At 45.7% G+C, this 22,759-nt stretch overlaps 1 protein-coding gene across 5 annotated transcripts in view; it reads left to right on the top strand.

Moving 5' to 3' along the window:
* The window catches only part of DCAF17 (DDB1 and CUL4 associated factor 17), a 30,032-nt gene extending 7,273 nt beyond the window's left edge, over window positions 1-22,759 (top strand). For 4 of the 5 annotated variants that reach the window (XM_028749836.2, XM_028749850.2, XM_028749839.2 and 1 more), the window contains 12 exons: window positions 559-649; window positions 2,598-2,734; window positions 4,937-5,015; window positions 7,266-7,355; window positions 8,175-8,282; window positions 9,813-9,915; window positions 11,724-11,866; window positions 13,353-13,462; window positions 14,568-14,655; window positions 17,317-17,400; window positions 19,795-19,950; window positions 22,137-22,759. In XM_028749836.2, the coding sequence (XP_028605669.2) occupies window positions 559-649; window positions 2,598-2,734; window positions 4,937-5,015; window positions 7,266-7,355; window positions 8,175-8,282; window positions 9,813-9,915; window positions 11,724-11,866; window positions 13,353-13,462; window positions 14,568-14,655; window positions 17,317-17,400; window positions 19,795-19,950; window positions 22,137-22,328 (1,381 nt within the window). In that variant the 3' untranslated portion in view covers window positions 22,329-22,759. Of the gene's footprint in view, window positions 1-558; window positions 650-2,597; window positions 2,744-4,936; window positions 5,016-7,265; window positions 7,356-8,174; window positions 8,283-9,812; window positions 9,916-11,723; window positions 11,867-13,352; window positions 13,463-14,567; window positions 14,656-17,316; window positions 17,401-19,794; window positions 19,951-22,136 lie in introns of those variants that run through there. The other variant, XM_028749860.2, reaches the window with a different exon arrangement.

The raw sequence follows: 22,759 nt of genomic DNA, 5'->3' as shown, positions 1-22,759 counted from the left end.
TTTGCTAAGGGTGCTGGGAATTGTAGCTCTGTAAGGGATGAACTGGGATGCAGGTGGTGCTGTGGGTTAAACCACAGAGCCTATGACCTGCCGATCAGAAGGTCGGCAGTTCGAATCCCCGTGACGGGGTGTGCTCCTGTTGCTCGGTCCCTGCTCCTGCCAACCTAGCAGTTAGAAAGCACGTCAAAGTGCAAGTAGATAAATAGGTACTGCTCCAGCGGGAAGGTAAACGGCGTTTCCATGCGCTGCTCTGGTTCGCCAGAAGCGGCTTAGCCATGCTGGCCACATGACCCGGAAAAACTGTCTGCAGACAAACGCCAGCTCCCTTGGCCAATAAAGCGAGATGGGCGCCGCAATCCCAGAGTCGGCCACGACTGGACCTAATGGTCAGGGGTCCCTAAGGGGTGAACTACAGTTTTCAGGATTCTGGGGGCATGGGCGTCATGCACTTCTATGTACGGTGTGTATAATGTCTTGATTGTTGTTTATAATAATAGCTAAAAGGACTTTTTGAATCATGGGAAATAATATACTCTAATTCCTCCCTCACTTTCTCAGCACCACACCGGAGCCGAGGATAATTTATCAAATGCCAAGGCGGCCTAGATCGGAAAAAATAGAAGATGCTTTGTTATTGGAATGCCCAGTGGTAAGATTTCTTCTTTTTTTTCCCCCAACGAAACAACTTTGCTGAGAAAAACAAGAACCAGACTCCCTTGTGTCATCTTTAGCATATTATTATTTTCCTTCCTTCTTTCCTTTTAACTAGAAGTCCAACACATGAAATAATCTTTGGGGAGCCGCCTTTTGGGACTAAAGTAATCGGCATCTTTTAAAGTGTCGGCAGCTCCTGTCTGTTCAGGCTTTTACATGTGTACAGTCATCTTCTGGTAATCAGGTTCAAATACGCTATGGGTGTGGACAAAACTCATCATTTTGTAAGCTTCCTTACAAGATTGTGAAGCCTCAACACACTGTTTAAGAAAGTTATAAAGGAATCAGCTGATGGGTTTGCAAGTCATAATAGGGTGCACGTTCTGAAAATCCACACCTGAGGCTGCTGTAACTAGCAAGTGCTTGTGTTGTGCTATGTTGCTGTTGCATTATTCCATATTGGAAACAGTGTTAGAAACAGAGATATGAAAGCTAGGAGCTAAAGGACACCTTAAACCTAGGTTATGGGCACAACAATGGAATGTCTCCGCACACTTATTTATAACAAGAATTCAAAGCTGAAAATGAATGAACTGCAGCTAAAATATTAGGTTCATTTTTCACAAGGTCTATTCCTTCCCCTCCCCACCCCCTAATATCCTTAAGAGGGTCTTCAGAGAGTAGCTGGAAGTGGGGAGGCAGAAAAAGCTCTTTCTTTCCTCCCACTCTGCAGTTTTAATCTGAAGTCTTAGGCGCAGTACTGCACCCAGAGCTCAGAAACAGCTCGCGCTACTGAAATTCCCTGTCGCAAAATGCGCCAGGAACAAGGAGTTTCGAACACTGATTGTAAGGATGGCAAAATATCCATTCGCATAACAGCTGGAGTGCTACGGAGGGTGAGGGAGCTCATATGTTACAAGTCCAGAAGTGGAGTGTCATGTGTCGCTTGTGTGTTCTGTCCACGGGGACACATTGCACAGCCCATTGGGATCCCTATCAGAGGTGAATCAAGTCTCCAAATTGTGTAGAGCAAATGTTCAGAGGTGCCTTAAGTTCAGCGCTTCGCATTTTCTCCGTAGGAGAGCCAGTGTGGTGTAGTGGTTAAGAACGGTAGACTCGTAATCTGGTGAACCAGGTTCACGTCTCCGCTCCTCCACATGCAGCTGCTGGGTGACCTTGGGCTAGTCATACTTCCCTGAAGTCTCTCAGCCTTACTCACCTCACAGAGTGTTTGTTGTGGGGGAGGAAGGGAAAGGAGATTGTTAGCCGCTTTGAGACTCCTTAAGGGGAGTGAAAGGCGGGATATCAAGTCCAAACTCCTCCTCCTCTTCCTCTTCTTCTTCTGGTATTCACACAGGTTCACTATTTGGGGTTGGGACGCGAACCCATTGTCGCGGTTGAGAATCACTTCACAGATAAGGAGCTGAGACTCCAACAAAGAGATGGGGGGAGAGCTGCCCGTGGTTGTAGTTACAGTGGTACCTCAGGTTAAGTACTTAACGGAGTTAAGGAGAAAGGAGAATGTTAGCCGCTTTGAGACTCCTGAAGGGGAGTGAAAGGCGGGATATCAAATCCAAACTCTTCTTCTTCTTCTTCTAATTCGTTCTGGAGGTCCGTTCTTAACCTGAAACTGTTCTTAACCTGAAGCATCACTTTAGCTAATGGGGCCTCCTGCTGCCACCGCGCTGCCGGAGCACGATTTCTGTTCTTATCCTGAAGCAAAGTTCTTAACCCGAGGTAATATTTCTGGGTTAGCGGAGTCTGTAACCTGAAGCGTATGTAACCTGAAGCATATGTAACCCGAGGTACCACTGTATTATCATTACTATTCTTAATAATGATTTAATTTCTATACCACCCTTCCTCTGAGGATCACAGGGCGGTTTACAATATAAAAACACAAAAATACACAACATAGGAACATTCTCTATTTCTTAATACAGGGTGAAGTGCTGCCGAATCCATCGGACTACAAACCTTCCTTGTTGGTTCTGACAGCAAACAACTGGCTCTTTCGCCTTTCTGCAAGTACGGGAGAAATACTTGAAAAAGTGTACCTTACTTCCCACTGCAATTTCAGGTAAAGAAGGTAGGCTTTCGTAGAAGATTGCTTGAGGGTTACTTCTCAGCACAGAGTGAAATCCTATGAATGCTTACTTGAAAGCAAATCCCTCCTAGTGGGGCATACTACTCTAGGCCACTATCCTGTATCCACTTACTAGCGAGTAAGAGCCATTGAACTCAGCAGGACTTCACTTCAGCACAGTCCAAAGTACATTGCCTCACAAGTAGGAATGGATAAATATACCTCGTGGTATATCATTTTTCCAGCTTTAAATTTAGTTCTCCACATTTCTGCAGCAATTTGCATTTTTTAAAGAAAGTCCTGTGAAAATTAGCCAGCGTTTTAATATGAATTTCTCATTAAAAAGCCGATTTGTTTGCTGTAGATTTGACTAATATACAGAACTGCATACAAACAACTGCATGTTATGATGCATTTTTGTAAGCAGTCTTCCCTTGCGTGCTTTTTTGTCTGTTATTTTTGCTAATATATGCATTTTAACACACATAATGCAAATCTTTACGTATTGTTTGGTTGGAGAACTGCATTTGTACAATCTGGAGAGGTGTGACTTTCAGAGGTTGGCTGCCTTTCGACTTTCAGAGGTTGGCTGCAGGTTGATTGGAGAAGTACAGATTAGCCAGTTTCTTATTGAAATGCAAACAAAGCCAAATTTCCTTCCAAACTCAAAAGTACCTCTCCCTGGAATTGATAATTGTCTGTATTTCTGAGTCATGCACTCAGGACGGAAGCGCCAACCTTTATCAGATTTTGACCGGCCTTTGCCTTAATCACAGCCTTTCTGTGGAAGCTGGAAGAGGTGATAGCTGCTTGGGTCCCAAGGAAGATTGATTCCAAAATGATTTTAATACCGCTTTCTTACTGGGGAGAGAATGCTTCCGCTTCTTCAGGGCTTGCTTATTACCAACAGAGTCTCTTAAATAATAGGTGTTGTTTAACAGTGACTGCCATTGCTTACTTCCTTTTGTCCAAGTAGGTCAATCCTTTTTCTTGGCAGTTCCAGAATGGGAAAAGGGCAGCAGGGAATGGCTTGATGGGGTGGCAGCTCTCACCCGGCCTCTAGTCAGCTGCTGCCTTCCAGGAGGGGTGAGGAGGTGGCGAGGTCAGTGTGGTGCAAATGCAGGAACCTCAGGTTGGCTCCTCTGCTATGTTTGCACCGCAGCAACACTGTTAGAATTCCTGCTCCGTGATTTCAGTCATGGGATTGTTGTCTATCATATGACAGTTACAGATAGGTAGCCGTGTTGGTCTGCCATAGTCAAAACAAAAAAAATTCCTTCCAGTAGCACCTTAAAGACCAACTAAGTTAGTTCTTGGTATGAGCTTTCGTGTGCATGCACACGTCTTCAGATACACTGAAACAGAAGTTGCCAGATCCTTCTATATAGTGAGAAGGTGGGGAGGGGTATTACTCAGAAGGGTGGTGGGAATGGGTGATTGGCAGATAGCTGTTGACGACTCATCACAGCTATCTGCCAATCACCCATTCCCACCACCCTTCTGAGTAATACCCCTCCCCACCTTCTTAGTTGGTCTTTAAGGTGCTACTGGAAGGAATTTTTTTTGTTTTATCATTGACAGTATGTGTTTTGACTCCACAGAGTGGGAAGTGACAGAGACAGGATGTTTGTGTTACTGTGTTCCGTGAAGTGGGACTATTGTCCTTTGTTTTCTCTCTGCTGTCTGATCCTAGAGAGAGAGGGAGCCATGTTGCAGCGCCCCGTGTGTGTTTATATGTAAATAAAGTAGATTAGCCAAAATGCTAAGTTGCTGAGGTCTGTCATGCGAACTGCGCAGACTCTGCGGGTCCCTAAGTGTGCAGGTGTCTGTTGGCATCGGTCGCTGTGATGTTCGGGCAGAAGAAAGCTTTTGAAGCTCCCGAACGATCGACCAGGAGGGAGGGAACATGCCAGTTTGGCATGTGTCTTCTAGGGTCCTACTCGAGTGTAGGCTGAGCTCCTAACAAACACAACCCATCAGAGATCAGCAAAGCGCCACAGTCCACTGTTGGTAGAAGGAAGGGCCTGAGAGAGTGAAGTATTCAAAGCATCTCAGCGAGGGATTTGCCACGGGCCCCATATTCTAAAAGACATTGAAAACAAAGCAGTTCACTTTCCCAGAAAATAAATGGCATTTCATTTTGGTGTGTTTTGGTCTGTTTACCTTTTATTTGGTCCATTTACCTTTTACCACTAGATATCTAAGTTGGGATGTTCCTCAAGAGGTCATGGTTGTCAAGTCAGCTCAGCTGAAGCTCCCTGCGGCCGCACAGCAGGTACGTTGGCTGGAAAGTATTTGTTTTCAAAAGGAGACCTTTTGGGCTCCTTCTCATGTCATGCTATACAGGAAGCTTCAGGAACAGCTTCTCCCTGATTTTGCTTATGTGATTACAGTGGTACCTCGGGTTAAGTACTTAATTCGTTCTGGAGGTCCGTTCTTAACCTGAAACTGTTCTTAACCCAAGGTACTATTTCTGGGTTAGCGGAGTCTGTAACCTGAAGCGTATATAGCCCGAGGTACCACTGTACTGTGTCTTTAAAGGACAAGGAAACTTGGGGCATCCGAGTCTATAAAGTACAGTGGTGCCTCGCAAGACGAAATTAATTTGTTCCGCAAGTTTTTTCTTCTTGCGAGTTTTTCGTCTTGCGATGCACGGTTTCCCATAGGAATGCATTGAAAATCAATTAATGCGTTCCTAGGGAAACCGCCTTCAGACCAGGTCCGGGGACAGTCTGTGCCCCGACCTCTTCTGAAGGCTGGGGGGGGGGGGACAAGGGCTTTTCTTCCCACCCCCAGCATTTTAAAAAACCCCGGGACAGCGGAGGGCTTCTCCGCTGTCCGGGGCGATCTTAAAATGCTGGCGGGCGGCATTTTAAAATCGCCCCGGGACAGCGGAGGACTTCTCCGCTGTCCAGGGCGATTTAAAAGCCCCTGGGAAGGCAGGCAGGGGGGACAAAGACTTTCACCCCCCGCCAGCCTTCAGAAGAGGTCCCTCTTCTGAAGGCTGGTGGGGGGCGAAAGTCTTTGTCCCCCCTGCCTGCCTTTAAAAGCTCTCCCGGGAAGGCAGGCAGGGGGGACAAAGACATTTGCCCCCCGCCCTCCTTCAGAAGAGGTCCAGGACCTCTTCTGAAGGCTGGCGGGGGGCGAAAGTCTTTGCTCCCCCCCCCCGCCTGCCTTCAAAAGCTGTCCGGCCAAGGCTTCGCGGACCTCTCCGCAATTAGCGGCAGCGCTGCCGCTGCTTGTGGAGAGTTGCCGGCATGCCGAAGCCTGCGCACGCTGAGATCAGCGCGCCCAGGCTTCGCGGACCTCTCCGCAAGCAGCGGCAGCGCTGCCACTGCTTGCGGAGAGTTGCCGGCATGCCGAAGCCTGGGCGCGCTGAGATCAGCGCGCCCAGGCTTCGCGGACCTCTCCTGCCTTCAAAAGCCGTCCGGGATAGCGGGAAGCGCTTCCCTGCTATCCCGGACTGCTTTTAAAATGCTGGCGGTGGGGAGCAAAGCCTTTCGCCCCCACCAGCCTTCCTGGACCTCTTCTGAAGGCTGGAGGGGGGGGAAAGGCTTTGCTCCCTACCGCTAGCATTTAGAAGAGGTCCCCAGAGATTTCCCTATGGGCTTTCGTCTTGCGAAGCAAGCCCATAGGGAAATTCGTTTTGCGAAGCGCCTCCAAAACGGAAAACCCTTTCGTCTAGCGGGTTTTCCGTCTTGCGAGGCGTTCGTCTTGCGGGGTACCACTGTATCTTAGAACTTTGGGAGCCCCAGATCTGACTCGAGATGCCTTGTGAACAGCGTACGAAGCTCCCATTGTTCCAGGCACATAAAGACCGGAGAAGAGACCCTCTTAATAATATTACAGTGGTACCTCGGGTTACATACGCTTCAGGTTGCAGACTCCACTAACCCAGAAATAGTGCTTCAGGTTAAGAACTTTGCTTCAGGATGAGAACAGAAATTGTGCTCCGGCAGCGCGGCAGCAACAGGAGGCCCCACTAGCTAAAGTGGTGCTTCAGGTTAAGAACAGTTTCAGGTTAAGTATGGACCTCCAGAACGAATTAAGTACTTAACCCGAGGTACCACTGTAAGGGGGTGGGCAGGGGAAGGGCTAGACCATGTGAAAAATGAACCTAATATTTTAGCTGCAGTTCTTTCATTTTCAGCTTTGTATCCTTGTTATAAAAAAGTGTGCCTAGACATTCCGTTGTCGAGCCCATAACCTAGTTTTAAGGTGCCCTTTAGCTCCTAGCTTTCATATCTCAGTTTCTAACACTGCTTGTTAATGGCTCGATCCAACTTGGGCAATCTTATCCAGATCACCCCACTCATCTCTTAATTCGGGAAGTACAGAAAGCCGATCCACACCCCTAGTGCATCTGTTTTCAGAGTGGTAGCCATCCTGCTCTCTCCCGAGAGATTCTACCATCATAAGTGCATACCTTTATATGTGCTTGAGGAAGAAGATAATTCATATCTATCTCTGTCTTATCATGCCCAAGCTGAAGTGTGATAACTGTTTCCGGCATGTTCCTTCCTAGGCTGGCATCCAGCAGTCTGTGCTTTTCTTCCTTGCTGTGTTCAGAGTTCTTCCGCTTTCGTTCATCGGGATGCTAGAACTTGACAAAAAAGTAAGTCTGTTATCCTAGGGGTTAGGTAAAGGTAAAGGGACCCCTGACCATTAGGTCCAATTGTAACCGACACTGGGGTTGCGGCGCTCATCTCGTTTTATTGGCCAAGGGAGCCGGCGTACAGCTTCCGGGTCATGTGGCCAGCAGGACTAAGCCGCTTCTGGCAAACCGGACCAGCGCACAGAAATGCCGTTTACCCTCCTGCCGGAGCGGTACCTATTTATCTACTTGCACTTGACGTGCTTTCGAACTGCTAGGTTGGCAGGAGCAGGGACTGAGCAACAGGAGCTCACCCCGTCGCGGGGATTCAAACTGCCGCCCTTCTGATTGGCAAGTCCTAGGCTGTGTGGTTTAACCCATAGCGCCACCCGCGTCCCAATATCCTAGGGGTTAGCTGGCTTCTTTTCGAGTGTTCTCAGAAAGTAAAGCCATCGATCGGTACGAATTGCTAGTTTTAGAAAGCATGAGAAGCCATTACTACTACTACTACTACTACTATTATTATTATTATTATTATTATTATTATTATTAAATTTACCATATTTTTCCATGTATAACACACCCCGTATATAAGACGCTCCCTATTTTGAGGGACTCATAATTAAGAAAATGGGGGCAATTGCCCCCATGTATAAGACTACCCCCCCCCTTTTAACATTATTTTTTAGTTTAAAAAAAATACTCTTATACACAGAAAAGTACGGTATATACCGCGCTGTATGGCTCCGGGTCCTAATTTCTAACCAATGCTGGTGATTTTTGTCAAGTGTAGGAGGCCTCTACTGATCTCTTCATTTATTTTCTTTCCGCTCAATCCAGATCTTTGGAAACAGCATGACAGACGCCACGTTGTCTCATAACATGCTGGTTGTGACGCACAGCTCTGGCCTTGTCAGGCTGTACAGCTTCCAGGCTATCTCTGAGCAGGTAAAGGATCGCAAACAGAATCAGTACAGCGCCGTTGATGCAGAAGTTGTTTTAGAGTAACATAGCCTACATGCTTAAGGTTGGGGAGAAGCAGCAGAAGGAGGGGAGAAGCAAGGGTGAAAAGGCATTGATATGAGTCAGTAACAACTATCCCCTACTGCACATCAGCATAAACTTGGTTCCTGAATCATACAGAGAGGGGGAATTTGCTCTCCACGGAACTTCAAAAGAAGCCTATGGGAAAAGAACAACAACGGAAACAATGAGGTCAACTTATTTTTTGTGGGCGGCAGAGATGTTCCTCCCCAGATTGGACTTTCCCAACCTGATGCCCTTCAGAGATTGCTGGTGTGCAGCTTCTGCCATCCCCTACAACTGGTCATGTGACTAATGGCGTTTGGTGTTCAACGGGGTGTTTGCAGGGCACCTGGCTGGAGAAGGCCATTGTTCCAAAAACCGAGCCAGCAGTATCATCCTAGCCATAGCATTTTGCAGTGCCTCAGAACCTTTGTCAGCCACATTCCCTTCTGTGAGCAACCTTCCTCATGCTGGTAGGTGGACAGGACCCTGAGGCAAAACCAGCCAGACTAGGGTGGTCCTTCATCCAGACTAGGGTGGTCCAACGCACAGCCCAAGGCCTGCTTGTGGCCCTCGAGGCAACATTTGACGCTCTCCACCCCACCCCAGCCTTCCCGAAGCCAGGTAAGTGAGGCACTGGGCTTGGAGAAGGAGGTGTGAGGGCCCTGACAGTGTCCTAGAGGCCTACTTCCCAAAGCCTAGTTACAGATAGGTAGCCGTGTTGGTCTGCCATAGTCAAAACAAAACAAAATCCTTCCAGTAGCACCTTAAAGACCAACTAAGTTAGTTCTTGGTATGAGCTTTTGTGTGCATGAACTAACATACCAAGAACTAACTTAGTTGGTCTTTAAGGTGCTACTGGAAGGAATTTTTTTTGTTTTTCCCAAAGCCTAGTTAGTGCTTCCCCAGCATTGGGAAGGAGGTGGAAGGGCTCTAGGACCCTACCAGAGCCTAGCAACTCCTTCCCAAAGGCCAACCCGGCTTTGGGAAGGCAGCACAAGGGGTGGGGAGGTGGGGTGTCAGATTTTGGCCTTGCTCGCCTGTGCCCCTGCCCAACAAGGCAGTGCGCATCTTGTTGGTTCCGTGCCAAAGTACGGCCCACGGGGTCTGAAAAGTTGGACTGCCCTGATTCAGGCAAGCGAGAGGCATCAAGATTTCAAGATCACATTCCAGCCAGGCCAGAACGCTTTGGGTGCAAAGGAAGGGCCATTGAGGGGCAAGGCCTGGAAGAGTTCTGAGGACCAAACAGAGAGGCCCTTCTAGGCTTCAGGTTCTCGCTCCGTTTTCATTTGCTTCCAGAGATAAATGTTGAAGCTCAGATTTAGAAATAACTTAAAAACAAGCAGACTTAAAACTTCCTTAGATGAGGAAACGGTGCAGCAACTTTCTTTAGAATAGAACAATCATACATGTGTCAAAAGAATTAAGCAGGTTTCTTTTGTTTTCTTTTAGTTCACAGTGTGCCAGGTGGATCTGGGACAAAAGTACTTGAACGGCAGAGGTGGGATTGTGGGAAAATACCCCTTTGGCATTCCCTGCAATATTAAAATAACAGGTATTTCTGTGGGGTTATAGTTTCATTACCACAAGTGGTCAGTTTCACGTTTTAGAAAAAGCCCTAGCGCTGCAGTAATTGCTGCTTTTATATGCATTGGTATAGTAATTGTTTTGGAATTTGTATTAAAACTGTTAATGCAGTCCTTTGCGTGTCTCCTCAGAAGTAAGCACCACTGCATTAGTTTGGGCTTACTGCCAGGAAAGGATATATAGGATTGCAGCCCCCCCCCTCTCTCTCGCTTTGGACTGTTATCCTGTCCCCTGTGGCTTTGGAGAGCATAAAACCTAGTACAGTCGTACCTTGGAAGTCAAATGGAATCTGTTCTGGAAGTCGGGTTGACTTCCAAAACATTCAGAAACCAAAGCGTGGCTTCTGATTGGCTGCAGGAAGGTCCTGCAGCCAACCGGAAGCCCCGTCAGACATTCCGCTTCCAAAAGCAGTTTGCAAACCAGAATGGTCACTTCCAGGTTTGCGGCGTTGCAGAGCCAAAACATTCAAGAACTAAGCTATTTGAAAACCAAGGTACAACTGTACTGTGCAATTTGCGATGTACAATGCAATGTAACAGCTGCAGCTGGTAAGACAGTTATGTCCATTCCTGGATCAGGCACTAGCTTGACCACTACTGTCCATGCAAGATTGGATAACTGCAATGTGCTCCACATGGGTTCAGAATGCTTTGGGGAGCAAACTATCGCCAGCATATTGCTTGCAAGATTTGCAGTGGCAACCAATCCGTTACCAGGCAGACTTCAAGGTTTTGGTGCTAACATACAAGGCGCTGTGCAGCTCAGGACCAGGTTACTTAGGAGACCACATTATCCCTTATGTATGAAATAGGCCACTCACTGCATTATCCGGGAGACTTCTTCCTTGAAGTTTCTAAAATACTATAAGCCCACTCCACAGTAGCTCTGCGCTACTGGGCTTTCAGCATGTCTTATGAGAGTTGGCAGGCACCTACCATGTGTACTTTGTAGAAACAATTGAAGATATTTTTGTTCCGGCAAGCTATCCTTAGTGGTCATTTCGTACTGTTTTGTAAACTGTTTTTGACTATTGGTAAACGGCGTTTCCGTGTGTGGCTCTGGCTCGCCAGAGCAGCTTTGTCACGCTGGCCACGTGACCCAGAAGTGTCTCCGGACAGCGCTGGCCCCCGGCCTCTTAAGTGAGATGGGCGCACAACCCTAGAGTCTGGCAAGACTGGCCCGTACGGGCAGGGGTACCTTTACCTTTACCTTTACCTTATATACTATACTTGTGAAATGCCCTGAGACACACGTGAAAGGCGATTCACAAATTACCATATTTTTTGCTCTATAAGACTCACCTTTTCCCTCCTAAAAAGCCAGGGGAAATGTGTGTGTGTCTTATGGAGCGAGTGCAGGCTGCGCAGCTATCCCAGAAGCCAGAACAGGAAGAGGGATCACTGCTTTTGCTGCGCAGCAAAAATATCCCTCTTGCTGTTCTGGCTTCTGAGATTCAGAATATTTTTTTTCTTGTTTCCTTCCTCCAAAAACTAGGTGCGTCTTATGGTCTGGTGCATCTTATAGAGCGAAAAATACGGTAATAAAATAAACACAACCTGTAAAGGGAAAATGTGATTTCTTGTGGCCTTTATTATATTGTCCAGGTGTCGTGTTTTGTGTACTGCTAATTGAAAGCAAGGTTGCAGGGTTCCGCATAATCATTGTTGCACTATAAACTTTTGGTGTTTAGTGGCCGTAAACTCTTGTGTGTGTGATCTTTAAAGCTTTACCGAAGAACAAATGGAATTATGAAGCTGTTCATGTTAACATTCGCAGGTACCCCAGATCTGCTTTTTGAAGTGTCTTCCCTGGAGAACACATTTCAAATTGGAGGCTACCCTTGGCATTACATCATCACTCCTAACAAGAAGAAACAGAGAGGAATCTTCCATGTTTGCTCATTGAAAGACCACACTTTGGTAAAGCTGTTCAAGTGTCACATATTGATTATCAATCAGAAAATCGTGGGTGTGTAAAAAAGGAAGAGAACCATTCAGCATTATTTCCTAAGAGCTCAGTCGGTAGAGCATGAGACTTTTAATCTCAAGGTCACAGATTCCTGGATTGCAAGGGGCTGGACTAGATAATTCTATTCCAACTCTACTATTCTACGTTTCCATGATTCATTTCTCATTTTTCACTTGTGTTTCCCTGATTGCCCCATTTCAAGATAGAGTCGCGTATGTAGAATCACGTTCAACGTTAGGTTGCCCTGTCTTCTGTTTGTATGCAGTGGTACCTCGGGTTAAGTACTTAATTCGTTCTGGAGGTCCGTTCTTAACCTGAAACTGTTCTTAACCTGAGGTACCACTTTAGCTAATGGGGCCTCCCGCTGCTGCCGCGCTGCTGGAGCATGATTTCTGTTCTCATCCTGAAGCAAAGTTCTTAACCCGAGGTACTATTTCTGGGTTAGCGGAGTCTGTAACCTGAAGCGTATGTAACCCGAGGTACTACTGTATAAGGAAACATCCTTGTATTGTTGGATTAAGCACAGACATGAATACAAAATCTAGGGATAAGATCCCAGGATGTGAGCAAGACGTATGCCACATACTTTTGAGCGGCTGTTTTCCTGTTGCAAAGATGTGCATCTTCTGCCCACCTTCCTTGCAACCTTACAATAATATTTGGAGGCAGCAGGGCGGAAATAGTGGGTTCAGTATTTAAAGCAGCTTTTCCCAACGTGGTGCCCACTTTGTACTGCAACTTACATCAGCACAGCTATGTGCTTGTTGGGGCTGTTGCATAGCTGTCAACTTTTCCCTTTTCTTGCGAGGAATCCTATTCGGAATAAGGGAATTTCCCTTTAAAAAAGGGAAACTTTAACAGCTATGGGCTGATGGGATATGGAGCATGACAATATCTGGAGGGCCACAGGTTCCCCACCTCTGATTTTTTTTTAAAAAAATTAAATACTCAGGGAAGGTGTCGTATCCAGTTAGTAGTCAATTTATACAGGCAAGCATTAAATTGTGTTTCAGTCTAATTGCTTTGGCATCAAAATCTGAAGGGCTCATACCTGTCGTAGCTCATCCCTTTTTTAAATTACTTTGGTAAAGTACCCTTGTAATAAATTAGATGGGAAACTGCATGTTTTATTTACACTCTTTGTGTCCCCCAGGAATAGATTTCTTAGTAGTCAATATGGGTTGAAGACAGAACTCCAAGGTTAGCCAAATGGATTGTATTCTGGGATGAGATATTGAACAATATTCTGTGAGAAGTGGGGCGAATTTGGACTGTGGAAGCCAATGTTAAGTTGCCTAAAATAGGACAACACCCCGTACTTCCTTCTAGGAAGATCAGGATACAAATGCGTGCTATAACTTCTCAGTGTACATTAGACAGAGGAGTCTCTTCTGTGCTTGTCTGAGATAACTTACATGTTTTGTTCCATCATTCCAGGCAAAGAACGGTATCCAGGATATGGAATGTTCCTCGTTGGAACCTGACTGGATATCTTTCCACCCAGACACTTCTGGAAGAGTGCTGCATGTGGGACCAAGTTTGATTAAGTAAGTCTTGCCGTGAAAGTAGCCTGTGCCTACCTGTGACTCCGTCGTTCTTTAGTCTTCATTGAGGGATTCACTGCCCAAGCTTGCAGGTGGCGCTGTGGTCTAAACCACTGAGCCTCTTGGGCTTGCCGATCAGAAGGTCAGCGGTTCGAATCCCTGCGACGGGGTGAGCTCCCGTTGCTTTGTCCCAGCTCCTGCCAACCTAGCAGTTTGAAAGCATGCCAGTGCGAGTAGATAAATAGGTACCGCTCCGGCGGGAAGGTAAACAGCGTTTCTGTGCGCTCTGGTTTCTGTAACAGTGTCCCGTTGCAACAGAAGCGGTTTAGTCATGCTGGCCACGTGACCCGAAAAGCTGTCTGCAGACAAACGCCGGCTCCCTCGGCCTGAAAGCAAGATGAGTGCCACAACCCCATGGTCGCCTTTGACTGGACTTAACCATCCAGGGGTCCTTTACCTTTTTACCTTTAGCTGTCCAAGCTGAACGTCTGATTGGCCAAGGTTTCCGTGTCCTTATAGATGTGTTTGGGAAAGGGTTAGGCAAATTCATAGCCGTGATAGCTAAATGGAACCTACATGTTCAGAGGCAATATATATGTGGATACTATATGCTGGAGGCATGTATCAATGGTGGGTTGTTGCCTTCAAGCTTATTGGAGGCATCCTGTTTATCATCTTTATTTCTTTATTGGAGGTTCATTGTTTATCATGATCTTGAATCACCCAACATGAATTTATAGCAATATCCCGTAGCTAGATCTTCCAGTTTATATTTTCAAAGCTGATTAATTTCTGGATTCTCAAAGAATTAAAGTAGAAATGTTTTACCTGCATGTGCACTTGCACGTATGCAACAGAGTCCTGGATCATGCCCTTTGATACCACCATTACACACAGGAACACAAGAAGCAGCATTGTATGGTCTGACATATGGCAGGTTCTGATGCTGCTACCCAAAAGATGCCAAATATGTGCTTATTAAAAATGTGCTGGTCCCTGACTCCATCACTCCATCTCAGAATGCGTAGTGGCTGTGAAATTAGTGTTTTATTTCCCCATCACACCTTCCTGTGAACGTGACTCTCTTGGTTTCATTTTTCTCAACCAGAGTTTTGAAGCTGAAGGAATCTGAAAATAACGCAGAACAGCAGGAAGTTACGGAAGACTTTGTCATACGGGCCGACAGGAGAAATAATGTGAGAATGTAACAACAAACCTGGGTTGTTGTTGTTGTTGTTGTTGTTGTTATTAAAGTTTTTTATTTGTGCAATTTGTATATTGTAGCGACCACTCATCTCATTTCAGCTCTAGCTCAGATGGGGAGAAATTAACTTTCATTTAGCGCTGGTTCACACCTGCAGCTTCCTCACTCATTCACAGTCAAAACTTCTCTGTTCACCTGCGTCAGTACTTTTCAGTGGAGACAACTTTGAGCTGGATGCATGAATGGTTATCAGGTGATGAAGATTCATGAGTGTGAATCAATCCTTTGTGGCCATTGTGTAGCAAGAGGCAGGCTTGGTCCTGTGCTGAAGCCGTTAACTGTTTAGGGATGTGTGGCTTTAAAATGTTTCCATTGCATCTGAAAGTAGTTGCATGGAAGCAGATCACAAAAACGTACCATTGAGAAGACCTAGAAACTCACCATGAGTTATTCATGAGTTGCATCTGAAGACCTGAAGTTTAGGTGCGGCTCACAAACCGACATATAGGGCCGTTTTTTCAGATAAGGGGTCAGGCAGCTTTGAAATTAAAGCAGTGCTACATTTGAAAATCCTCCTTGAGGAGAAAATGTGTGCTGTCAAAGCCTATCAAGAAAAAGTTGCTAACATCAGAGAAAGATGGGATTTGCCCCTTGTGTGTAAGTTGCTAAATTGTTTAGTCTCTGTGTACCAAGTGGAGCTAAAAATAACTATTGTTATTACAGCCGTACCTTGGATCCTGAACGCCTTGCGAGTCGAATGTTTTGGCTCCCGAACGCCGCAAACCCGGAAGTGAGTGTTCCGGTTTGCGAACGTTCTTTGGAACCCGAAGGTCTTCTGTGGCTTCCGATTGGCTGCAGGAGCTTCCTGCAGCCAATTGGAAGCCGTGCCTTGGTTTCTGAACGTTTTGGAAGTCGAACGGACTTCTGGAACGGATTCCGTTCGTCTTCAGAGGTACCACTGTATTGTTTATTTTCTAAGAACTAGATTTTGTTTTGGAAACGAAAAGGCTTCCAATCTTTGTGGTTGTAGAGCAAAGCTGGGGAACGTGGAGGCAGGGTATTCAAACAGAGTTTTTAAGCTATTTAAAAAGAAGAAATGTTTTCTAGGTTGGGCAGTCTCATCAGCCCTAGCCCTCCATGTTCAGTGGTCAGAGAAGATGGGAACAGGAGCCCAGCAGCATGACGGGCCACAAGTTCTCTACTCATGCTTAAAACCTGGATTTCCATAGCTCTTACTTTCCATGGCTCTTACTTCCTGTACGCTATTTACCGTATTTTTCGCTCTATAAGACCCGCCAGACCACAAGGTGACCTAGTTTTTGGAGGAGGAAAACAAGAAAAAAAATATTCTGAATCCCAGAAGCCAGAACAGCAAGAGGGATTGCTGCGCAGTGAAAGCAGCGATCCCTCTTGCTGTTCTGGCTTCTGGGATAGCTGCGCAGCCTGCATTCGCTCCATAAGACGCACACACATTTCCCCTTACTTTTTAGGAGGGAAAAAGTGAGTCTTATAGAGCAAAAAATACGGTACCTCCTGATTTATAGCAGGAATGGGGAAAGAGCTGTGAGATGTTGGAGAAACATTAATTACCAAACCACAGTCCCCGCGTGAGAGGTGCTTAGATCTAAACACTGAGCAGTCAGCGACATAGTAAGATGCTGTTGTTGTCTGCGTTGCGTGTTGCAGTAAGCCATAAGCAATTTGCATCATCTTAGCTCTTCTCTCCTTGTGCGTTGGTGCGAGAGGCACAGGACACAATAGCTGGCTTACCATTCTGTCTGAAAACAGGGATTGTGGTTTGTTTCACTCCTAGCAAACCACAGCCTGTAGCCAAGGTTTGTTCTTGGTTTTCTGAATATGGTTTTTTTGGAGCAAAATGGGCAGACTACCTCAGAAAGTAGTGGGTTCATTTGAGGTTTTTATAGAGAGCTTCGATGGACCTCTGTCAGGGATTCTTGAGCCGTGATTCCTGTATGCAGGGGGTTGGACTAGATGTCCCTTAGGATCCCTTCTAACTTGTATGCTTCTGTGAAACAAATCTGGTTCAGACATAACACTAAGCAGGGAAGAAACAAGCAGCTTAGATCGGCACATTCACAACAAACCATTAAATGTTGTTTGCTGTGACATTGAATTGTATTGTTTTTAATGAGCTAGGACATAGTTATGAGAGAGAAATAACATAGCTAATAAAGGGAGGATGAGAAACAGCTTAAACAGTATTTTGAATGTGGTTTTGAAGAAACAACAGTAAAGAATCTTTATCTAGCTTTTCTGTGCTATAAATAAATACCCAGCAAGCTTAAAAGCTACTTCTCTGGAGTGCAGTGACTATAAGTCTGTATTTCTGCTGCAGCGGTTGAGAATGTACTGTTGACTTCATTATTCTCCAGAATGCTTTGTAATTATCCTTTAAATCTTTTCAGCAAAGACGCCCAAGAAGACGGTGTCTGTGTTTTTTCTAGGGGCAGTGCGCATTTTTCAAATCGTTTTGAAACTTTAACCAACCTGTCCTTAAGTATAAACCTGCTTAAAATCCATATTTAACAAACAAACAAAAAAGCAAACGAAAACTTCAGTTAGCGTTGTCCTTAATTTTACTGTTTGTCTCATTTTTCTCTCTCTCTCCTGTCTCCATATTTTAATCTCAAAGATTAAGAACTCTGTAACGGTAACAGCGTCTGGCCGAGTTGTGAAGAAACGCATGACACTATTGGATGATGACCCTGGGCAAGAGGTAACAAAAATTCTGTGATCTTGAATAAGGCAGATCATGAAATGAGCCTCGTTGGCATTGTAGAACTTGCGTTGTATCTGATGCTAGTTCTGCTCAGAGTAGAACCATTGAGATCAATGGGCATAACTGATTTAGGTGCATTGATTTCAGTGGGCCTTCTCTGAGTACAACATAGTTTTATGCAAACATTTGTGTGTGTATGTAAAATATAACTTACTCGTGTTTACAACACCACACACACACCCTGCTAATTTAACTGTTGTCAAATGTATCTGAGTTCAAGCCGGGAATGACAGGAACTCTGCTATACAGTGGTACCTCTGGTTAAGCACTTAATTCGTTCCGGAGGTCCGTTCTTAACCTGAAACTGTTCTTAACCTGAAGCACGACTTTAGCTAATGGGGCCTTCTGCTGCCGCCAGAGCCCGATTTCTGTTCTGAAGCAAAGTTCTTAACCTGAAGCACTATTTCTGGGTTAGCGGAGTCTGTAACCTGAAGCGTATGTTACCCATTCCTTTCGCTTTTGCTTTCCCCCCATTTTTATCTCTTTGTTTTCTAGTCCACCGCTGGTCAGCTAGGAATCTGCCAGCACACACCTGGGAAACTAACTTTCCCGCTAAAAAGACAGCTTTTTGTGTTCTCTGTTCGCGGGGGGGGGGGGGGGGATGAGGGGTACTAGTCCAGCGTAATATTAGGCTATGCTTTAGAAATGTCAGGCTAGCCCTGTCCTAGATATCGTGAAATGTACAGGGAATCTAATTGGCCGGTGAGCTTTTTGGTTCTCTGACTGTCCGGTTTGACTGCACGCTGCAATGCCTGCGACCGATTTTCTGCTATTTGCAAGCCTGAGGTTCATGGAAAAGGACGGTAAACAACCTAGGCAAAACACTACAGATCTGAAGAGTGTGCCCCCAGCATCATTAGCAACTATTTTTGGAATCCATTTTTCACCCTCCCATCAGGAACTGGAGCTGAGATGACACAGCCACAAGAATTCTAATTCCTCTGCTTCTGGAAACTATCTGCAGCCTTGTTTCCATGGAAATGAATACCGTCTGGGTGAAAAACATGGCAAGGGTTCCTCCATGGCCTTTAAAACCTGTAGTTCATTTATATTCAGTTACCAAATTTAGAAAGAGGGAGAAAACACGCAAGCAGGCGGAATTTTACCCGTGGTATGCCTGCTGTTGGGTTTTATGGTTTAAATTATTACCATTGTTATTGTTTATTGGATTTATCTACCGCCCTATACCCATAGGTCTCAGGGCGGTTCACAGAACAAAATCAAAATATAAAACTACAAAATATATAATCGGAATAAAAACAACCACCCAATAACCCCTCCCTGCATTTCAAAAGGGCATAGGATGTCAACCAAATCAACCAAAGGCCTGGTTAAAAAGGAACGTTTCTGCTTGGCACCTAAAGGTGTGTAATGAAGGCACCAGGCGAACTTCCCTGGGGAGAGCATTCCACAGATGGGGAGCCACTGCAGAGAAGGCCCCGTTCTCATGTTGCCGACCTCTGGAGGAGAGGGGGCATACGAAGGAGGGCCTCAGAAAATGATCTCAGGGTCCGGGTAGGTAGGTTCATATGGAAAGAGGTATCGCGGTCTTGAGCCGTTTAAGGCTTTATAGGTCCAAACCAGCACTTTGAATTGGGCCCGTTTCACCATGAAAAGCTTTAAAATATTTTCCTGGATTTGGGGACTGCACCCCAACTAAGACACACAGAGAGATCATGCTTCTAGAGGCTCCAAGTGAAAAGTATCAAAAACTCAAATGGCTGGAAAGCAAGAGGCAGCAATTGATGACAGGACCATTTATAAATTACAGCCGTTTAATAATAATAATAATAATAATAATAATAATAATAATAATAATAATAATGTGGTACCTCAGGTTTAGTACTTAATTTGTTCTGGAGGTCTGTTCTTAACCTGAAACTGTTCTTAACCTGAAGCACCAATTTAGCTAATGTGCTCCGGTGGCAGCGGGAGGCCCCGATTTCTGTTCTCATCCTGAAGAAAAGTTCTTAACCCGAGGTACTATTTCTGGGTTAGCGGAGTCTGTAACCTAAAGCGTATGTAACCTGAAGCGTATGTAACCTGAAGCGTATGTAACCCGAGGTACCACTTTAGTTGTTGTTGTTATTATTATTATTATTATTAATACCCTCCCATCTGGCTGGGTTTCCCCAGCCACTCTGGGCAGCTTCCAACAAAATATTAAAATACAATAGTCTATTAAACATTAAAAGCTTCCCGAAACTTCTTTTAGACTTACTAGTCTTCCGTCTGTTTGTTTTTACCTGGGCAATAGCTAGGAGGTGTTTTAAAAAACTGTGGCTAAACAACTTAACTTTCTGAGTAACCCGAGCTCCTGTTTTTAATAAGACTTTCAAAATTGTGGACTATGAAGATGAACTGAATTTACTGTCCGTTGTGGCAGTTACTCAGATAGGAGCTGATGGGGCCGCCCACCTTGACTTCCACTGCAACGAGTACGGAACTCGACTTAAGAGCATTCCGTTTGCGGAATCTTGGGATGTGGTGAGTATAATCCCACTTAACATACCGTACTTTTCCGTGTATAAGACTATGTTGTTTTCTTTAAAAACCATGCTAAAAAGTGTGGGTCGTCTTATACATGGGTAGTGCATAGGGCGGACGTTTGATTGGTTGCTGCCGCAGCTGCCGGTGGCTATTGTGCATGTTACTGGTTTCTGCATCAATGGGTGGTGTTGATCGGCTGATGCTGCGGCAGTTGGGCGGGCGATTGGCAGCTTCTGGCGGCAAGGCAACAGGTGGGAGGCGGGTTTTGCAGTGCAAATACCCCCCTAAAAAAGCTCAGCAACCCTGGCAATCCCCCCAAAAAAGCTCAACAACTCTATGCAATCTCCCCCCATTTTCTTAAATTTGAGTCCCCAAAAATAGGAGGCGTCTTATACATGGGGGGCGTCTTATAGACGGAAAAGTACGGTACATTTTCATTAGTCACTCCGCTTAACATCCCGTTGTTCATCCAGCTGCCATGTTCGACAGTGGAATTTGCTGCCAAGGAGTGTGGTGGAGTCTCCTTCTTTGGAGGTCTTTAAGCAGAGGCTTGACAACCATATGTCAGGAGTGCTCTGATGGCGTTTCCTGCTTGGCAGGGGGTTGGACTCGATGGCCCTTGTGGTCTATTCCAACTCTATGATTCTATGTGCCATTCGTGTTCCAAATGGAGAGATCCAACAGAAATCCCATCGGGGGGAAATGTGCAAAAGGGTGTACAGTGTTACCTCAGGATGCGAACGGGATCCGTTCCAGAACCCCGTTCGCATCCTGAAGCGAACGCGTGTGTGCGGGTGGCCATTCGCCGCTTCCACGCATGCGCATGACGTCATTTTGACCGGCTGCGCATTCGCGAGCAGCGAAACTGGAAGTAACGCGTTCCGTTACTTCCGGGTCGCCGCGGAGCTCAACCCGAAAGCGCTCAACCTGAAGCGTATTCAACCCGTGGTATGACTGTATCACTGTTCCCAGAAACAACCGTGTCTGGGCTCAGGGTGCACGCTTCTTGTCAGTTGTGCCTTTTTTGTTCCAGAGCTGAGAAACCAGTTCTATAAGTTGGAACCAAAAGCTGGCTGGGCACAGTGCTGACACACTGGAGGTTTTGATACCCTTCACCCCTTGCCCTGCTCATCCTTCCCTGAAACAGCTTTGCCGTTTATTTTAAAAAATGATTGAGTGTCACTCTTGGTTTTTCTTTTAAAAAAATAAATAAATAAAAGACGACTCAGTATGAACTTTTAATCAGTTGGCTTTGACTGGACTTAACCGCCCAGGGGTCCTTTACCTGTTGACAATGAGCGCTTTGCTAGTTAATTGAACAAAACACCCCCAGCGAGCTGAAGGCCCTATCCAGCCACTTTTTGCCTTCAGCAGCTGCCAGTTCTGTTGCATCACAGCAGACTCCTCCCTCCGTCTCTGCTTTCCTTCCTCTCATTCTCTCCTCCCTGCCCTGCCAGCTGAGCATAGCTGTCAACCGTCCCTTATTTGGCGGGAAAGTCCCTTATCCCAGTGCCGTGTCCCGCTGCTGTCCTTTATTGATGATGTCCCTTAAATTTCCCGGGTTTCAAATGAAGCAGCTCCTCTCCCTCCCTCCCTGCCGGCCAGGGAGGAGGGAGGCTCCAATTGTGTTGCTTGGCTGCGTTGCTCACCCAATAATGAGTCTAAGAACAACTGGGGGGTGGAGCTTGCATGCGTTGTGCCAATCAAATCGCCTTTGCTCAGCGCTTCCCAGCGGAGAGGTGACGGTGGTTTTCCTTGCTGCATCCCCTTTGCTGGCTTACTGCGCTGTGTGAACCACCGCTTGAGGCTTCGCTTGGCTGCTGGTTGTCTAAAATCCCTTATTTTGGCTGCTGATCCCTTATTTTCAAATCTGTAAGTTGTCAGCTATGCAGCTGAGGCTCCACCTAATCCCCAAGTCCCAATCAGCCCCTGCCATGGCCAATGGTCTGGGATGATGGAAGGAGTTATCCAACAACATCTGGGGAGCCATGGGTTCCCCATCACTCTGGAGTAGAGTTTATATTCGCTGGTTAGCCCAAGCTTCATGTTATAACTTGCTTGCTGCAGAGGGATGTCATATCTGAGGTGTTTTTCACCGCAAAGCACTATGTGTCATAGGAGTACTTTCCCCACCCTGCCTACCTGAAATGAAAATTACTGTTTTCTTTGTTCTCTCCATGCAGACGTACAACCATGAAGTTTACTTTGACAGAAATATAGTTGTGCACATAGAACAGAAGCCCAGCAGGATCTACAGCTGTTACGTTTACCAAATGACCTGCAGTAGTTCTAAGGAAGATGAAGACATAAAGAAGGGGAAAGGAGAACGACTGTTTTGTGAAAAAATGGGGAAAACATTTGAGATTTTTTTGTAGTTCTAGCCATTTTAGAGACTTTGCACCGAGGATTTGTAAACCTCTTTGAACTGGTTAATAGTTGTTACTCAGCTTCCTCTGTGTAAATATACATCCTTTTGTAATGAAAAAAAAATTCCCACTACATATTTATTCCCACTACATATTTATTTTGAAGTTTTCTTACATGTAATGAAATGCGAATTGCGTTTATTTGCAATGTTTTCAGGAGGCGGAAGGGGTCACTACCCATTTGGCTGAAGAGCAGGATACCTTTTGATGGACTAGTTTCTATGACACACAGACTTTCAGTAGCTCAAAACTACATTTGTAATAATAATTTTGTAATTTATATGCCGCCCATCTGACTGGGTTGCCCCAGCCACTCGGGGCGACTCCCGACAAAATATGAAAAACACAATAAAACATCAACCATTAAAAACTTCCCTGAA

The sequence above is a fragment of the Podarcis muralis genome, chromosome 1 (assembly GCF_964188315.1).
Source record: "Podarcis muralis chromosome 1, rPodMur119.hap1.1, whole genome shotgun sequence".
NCBI lineage: Eukaryota > Metazoa > Chordata > Lepidosauria > Squamata > Lacertidae > Podarcis > Podarcis muralis.
This window is presented reverse-complemented; position numbering and strand designations above follow the sequence as displayed.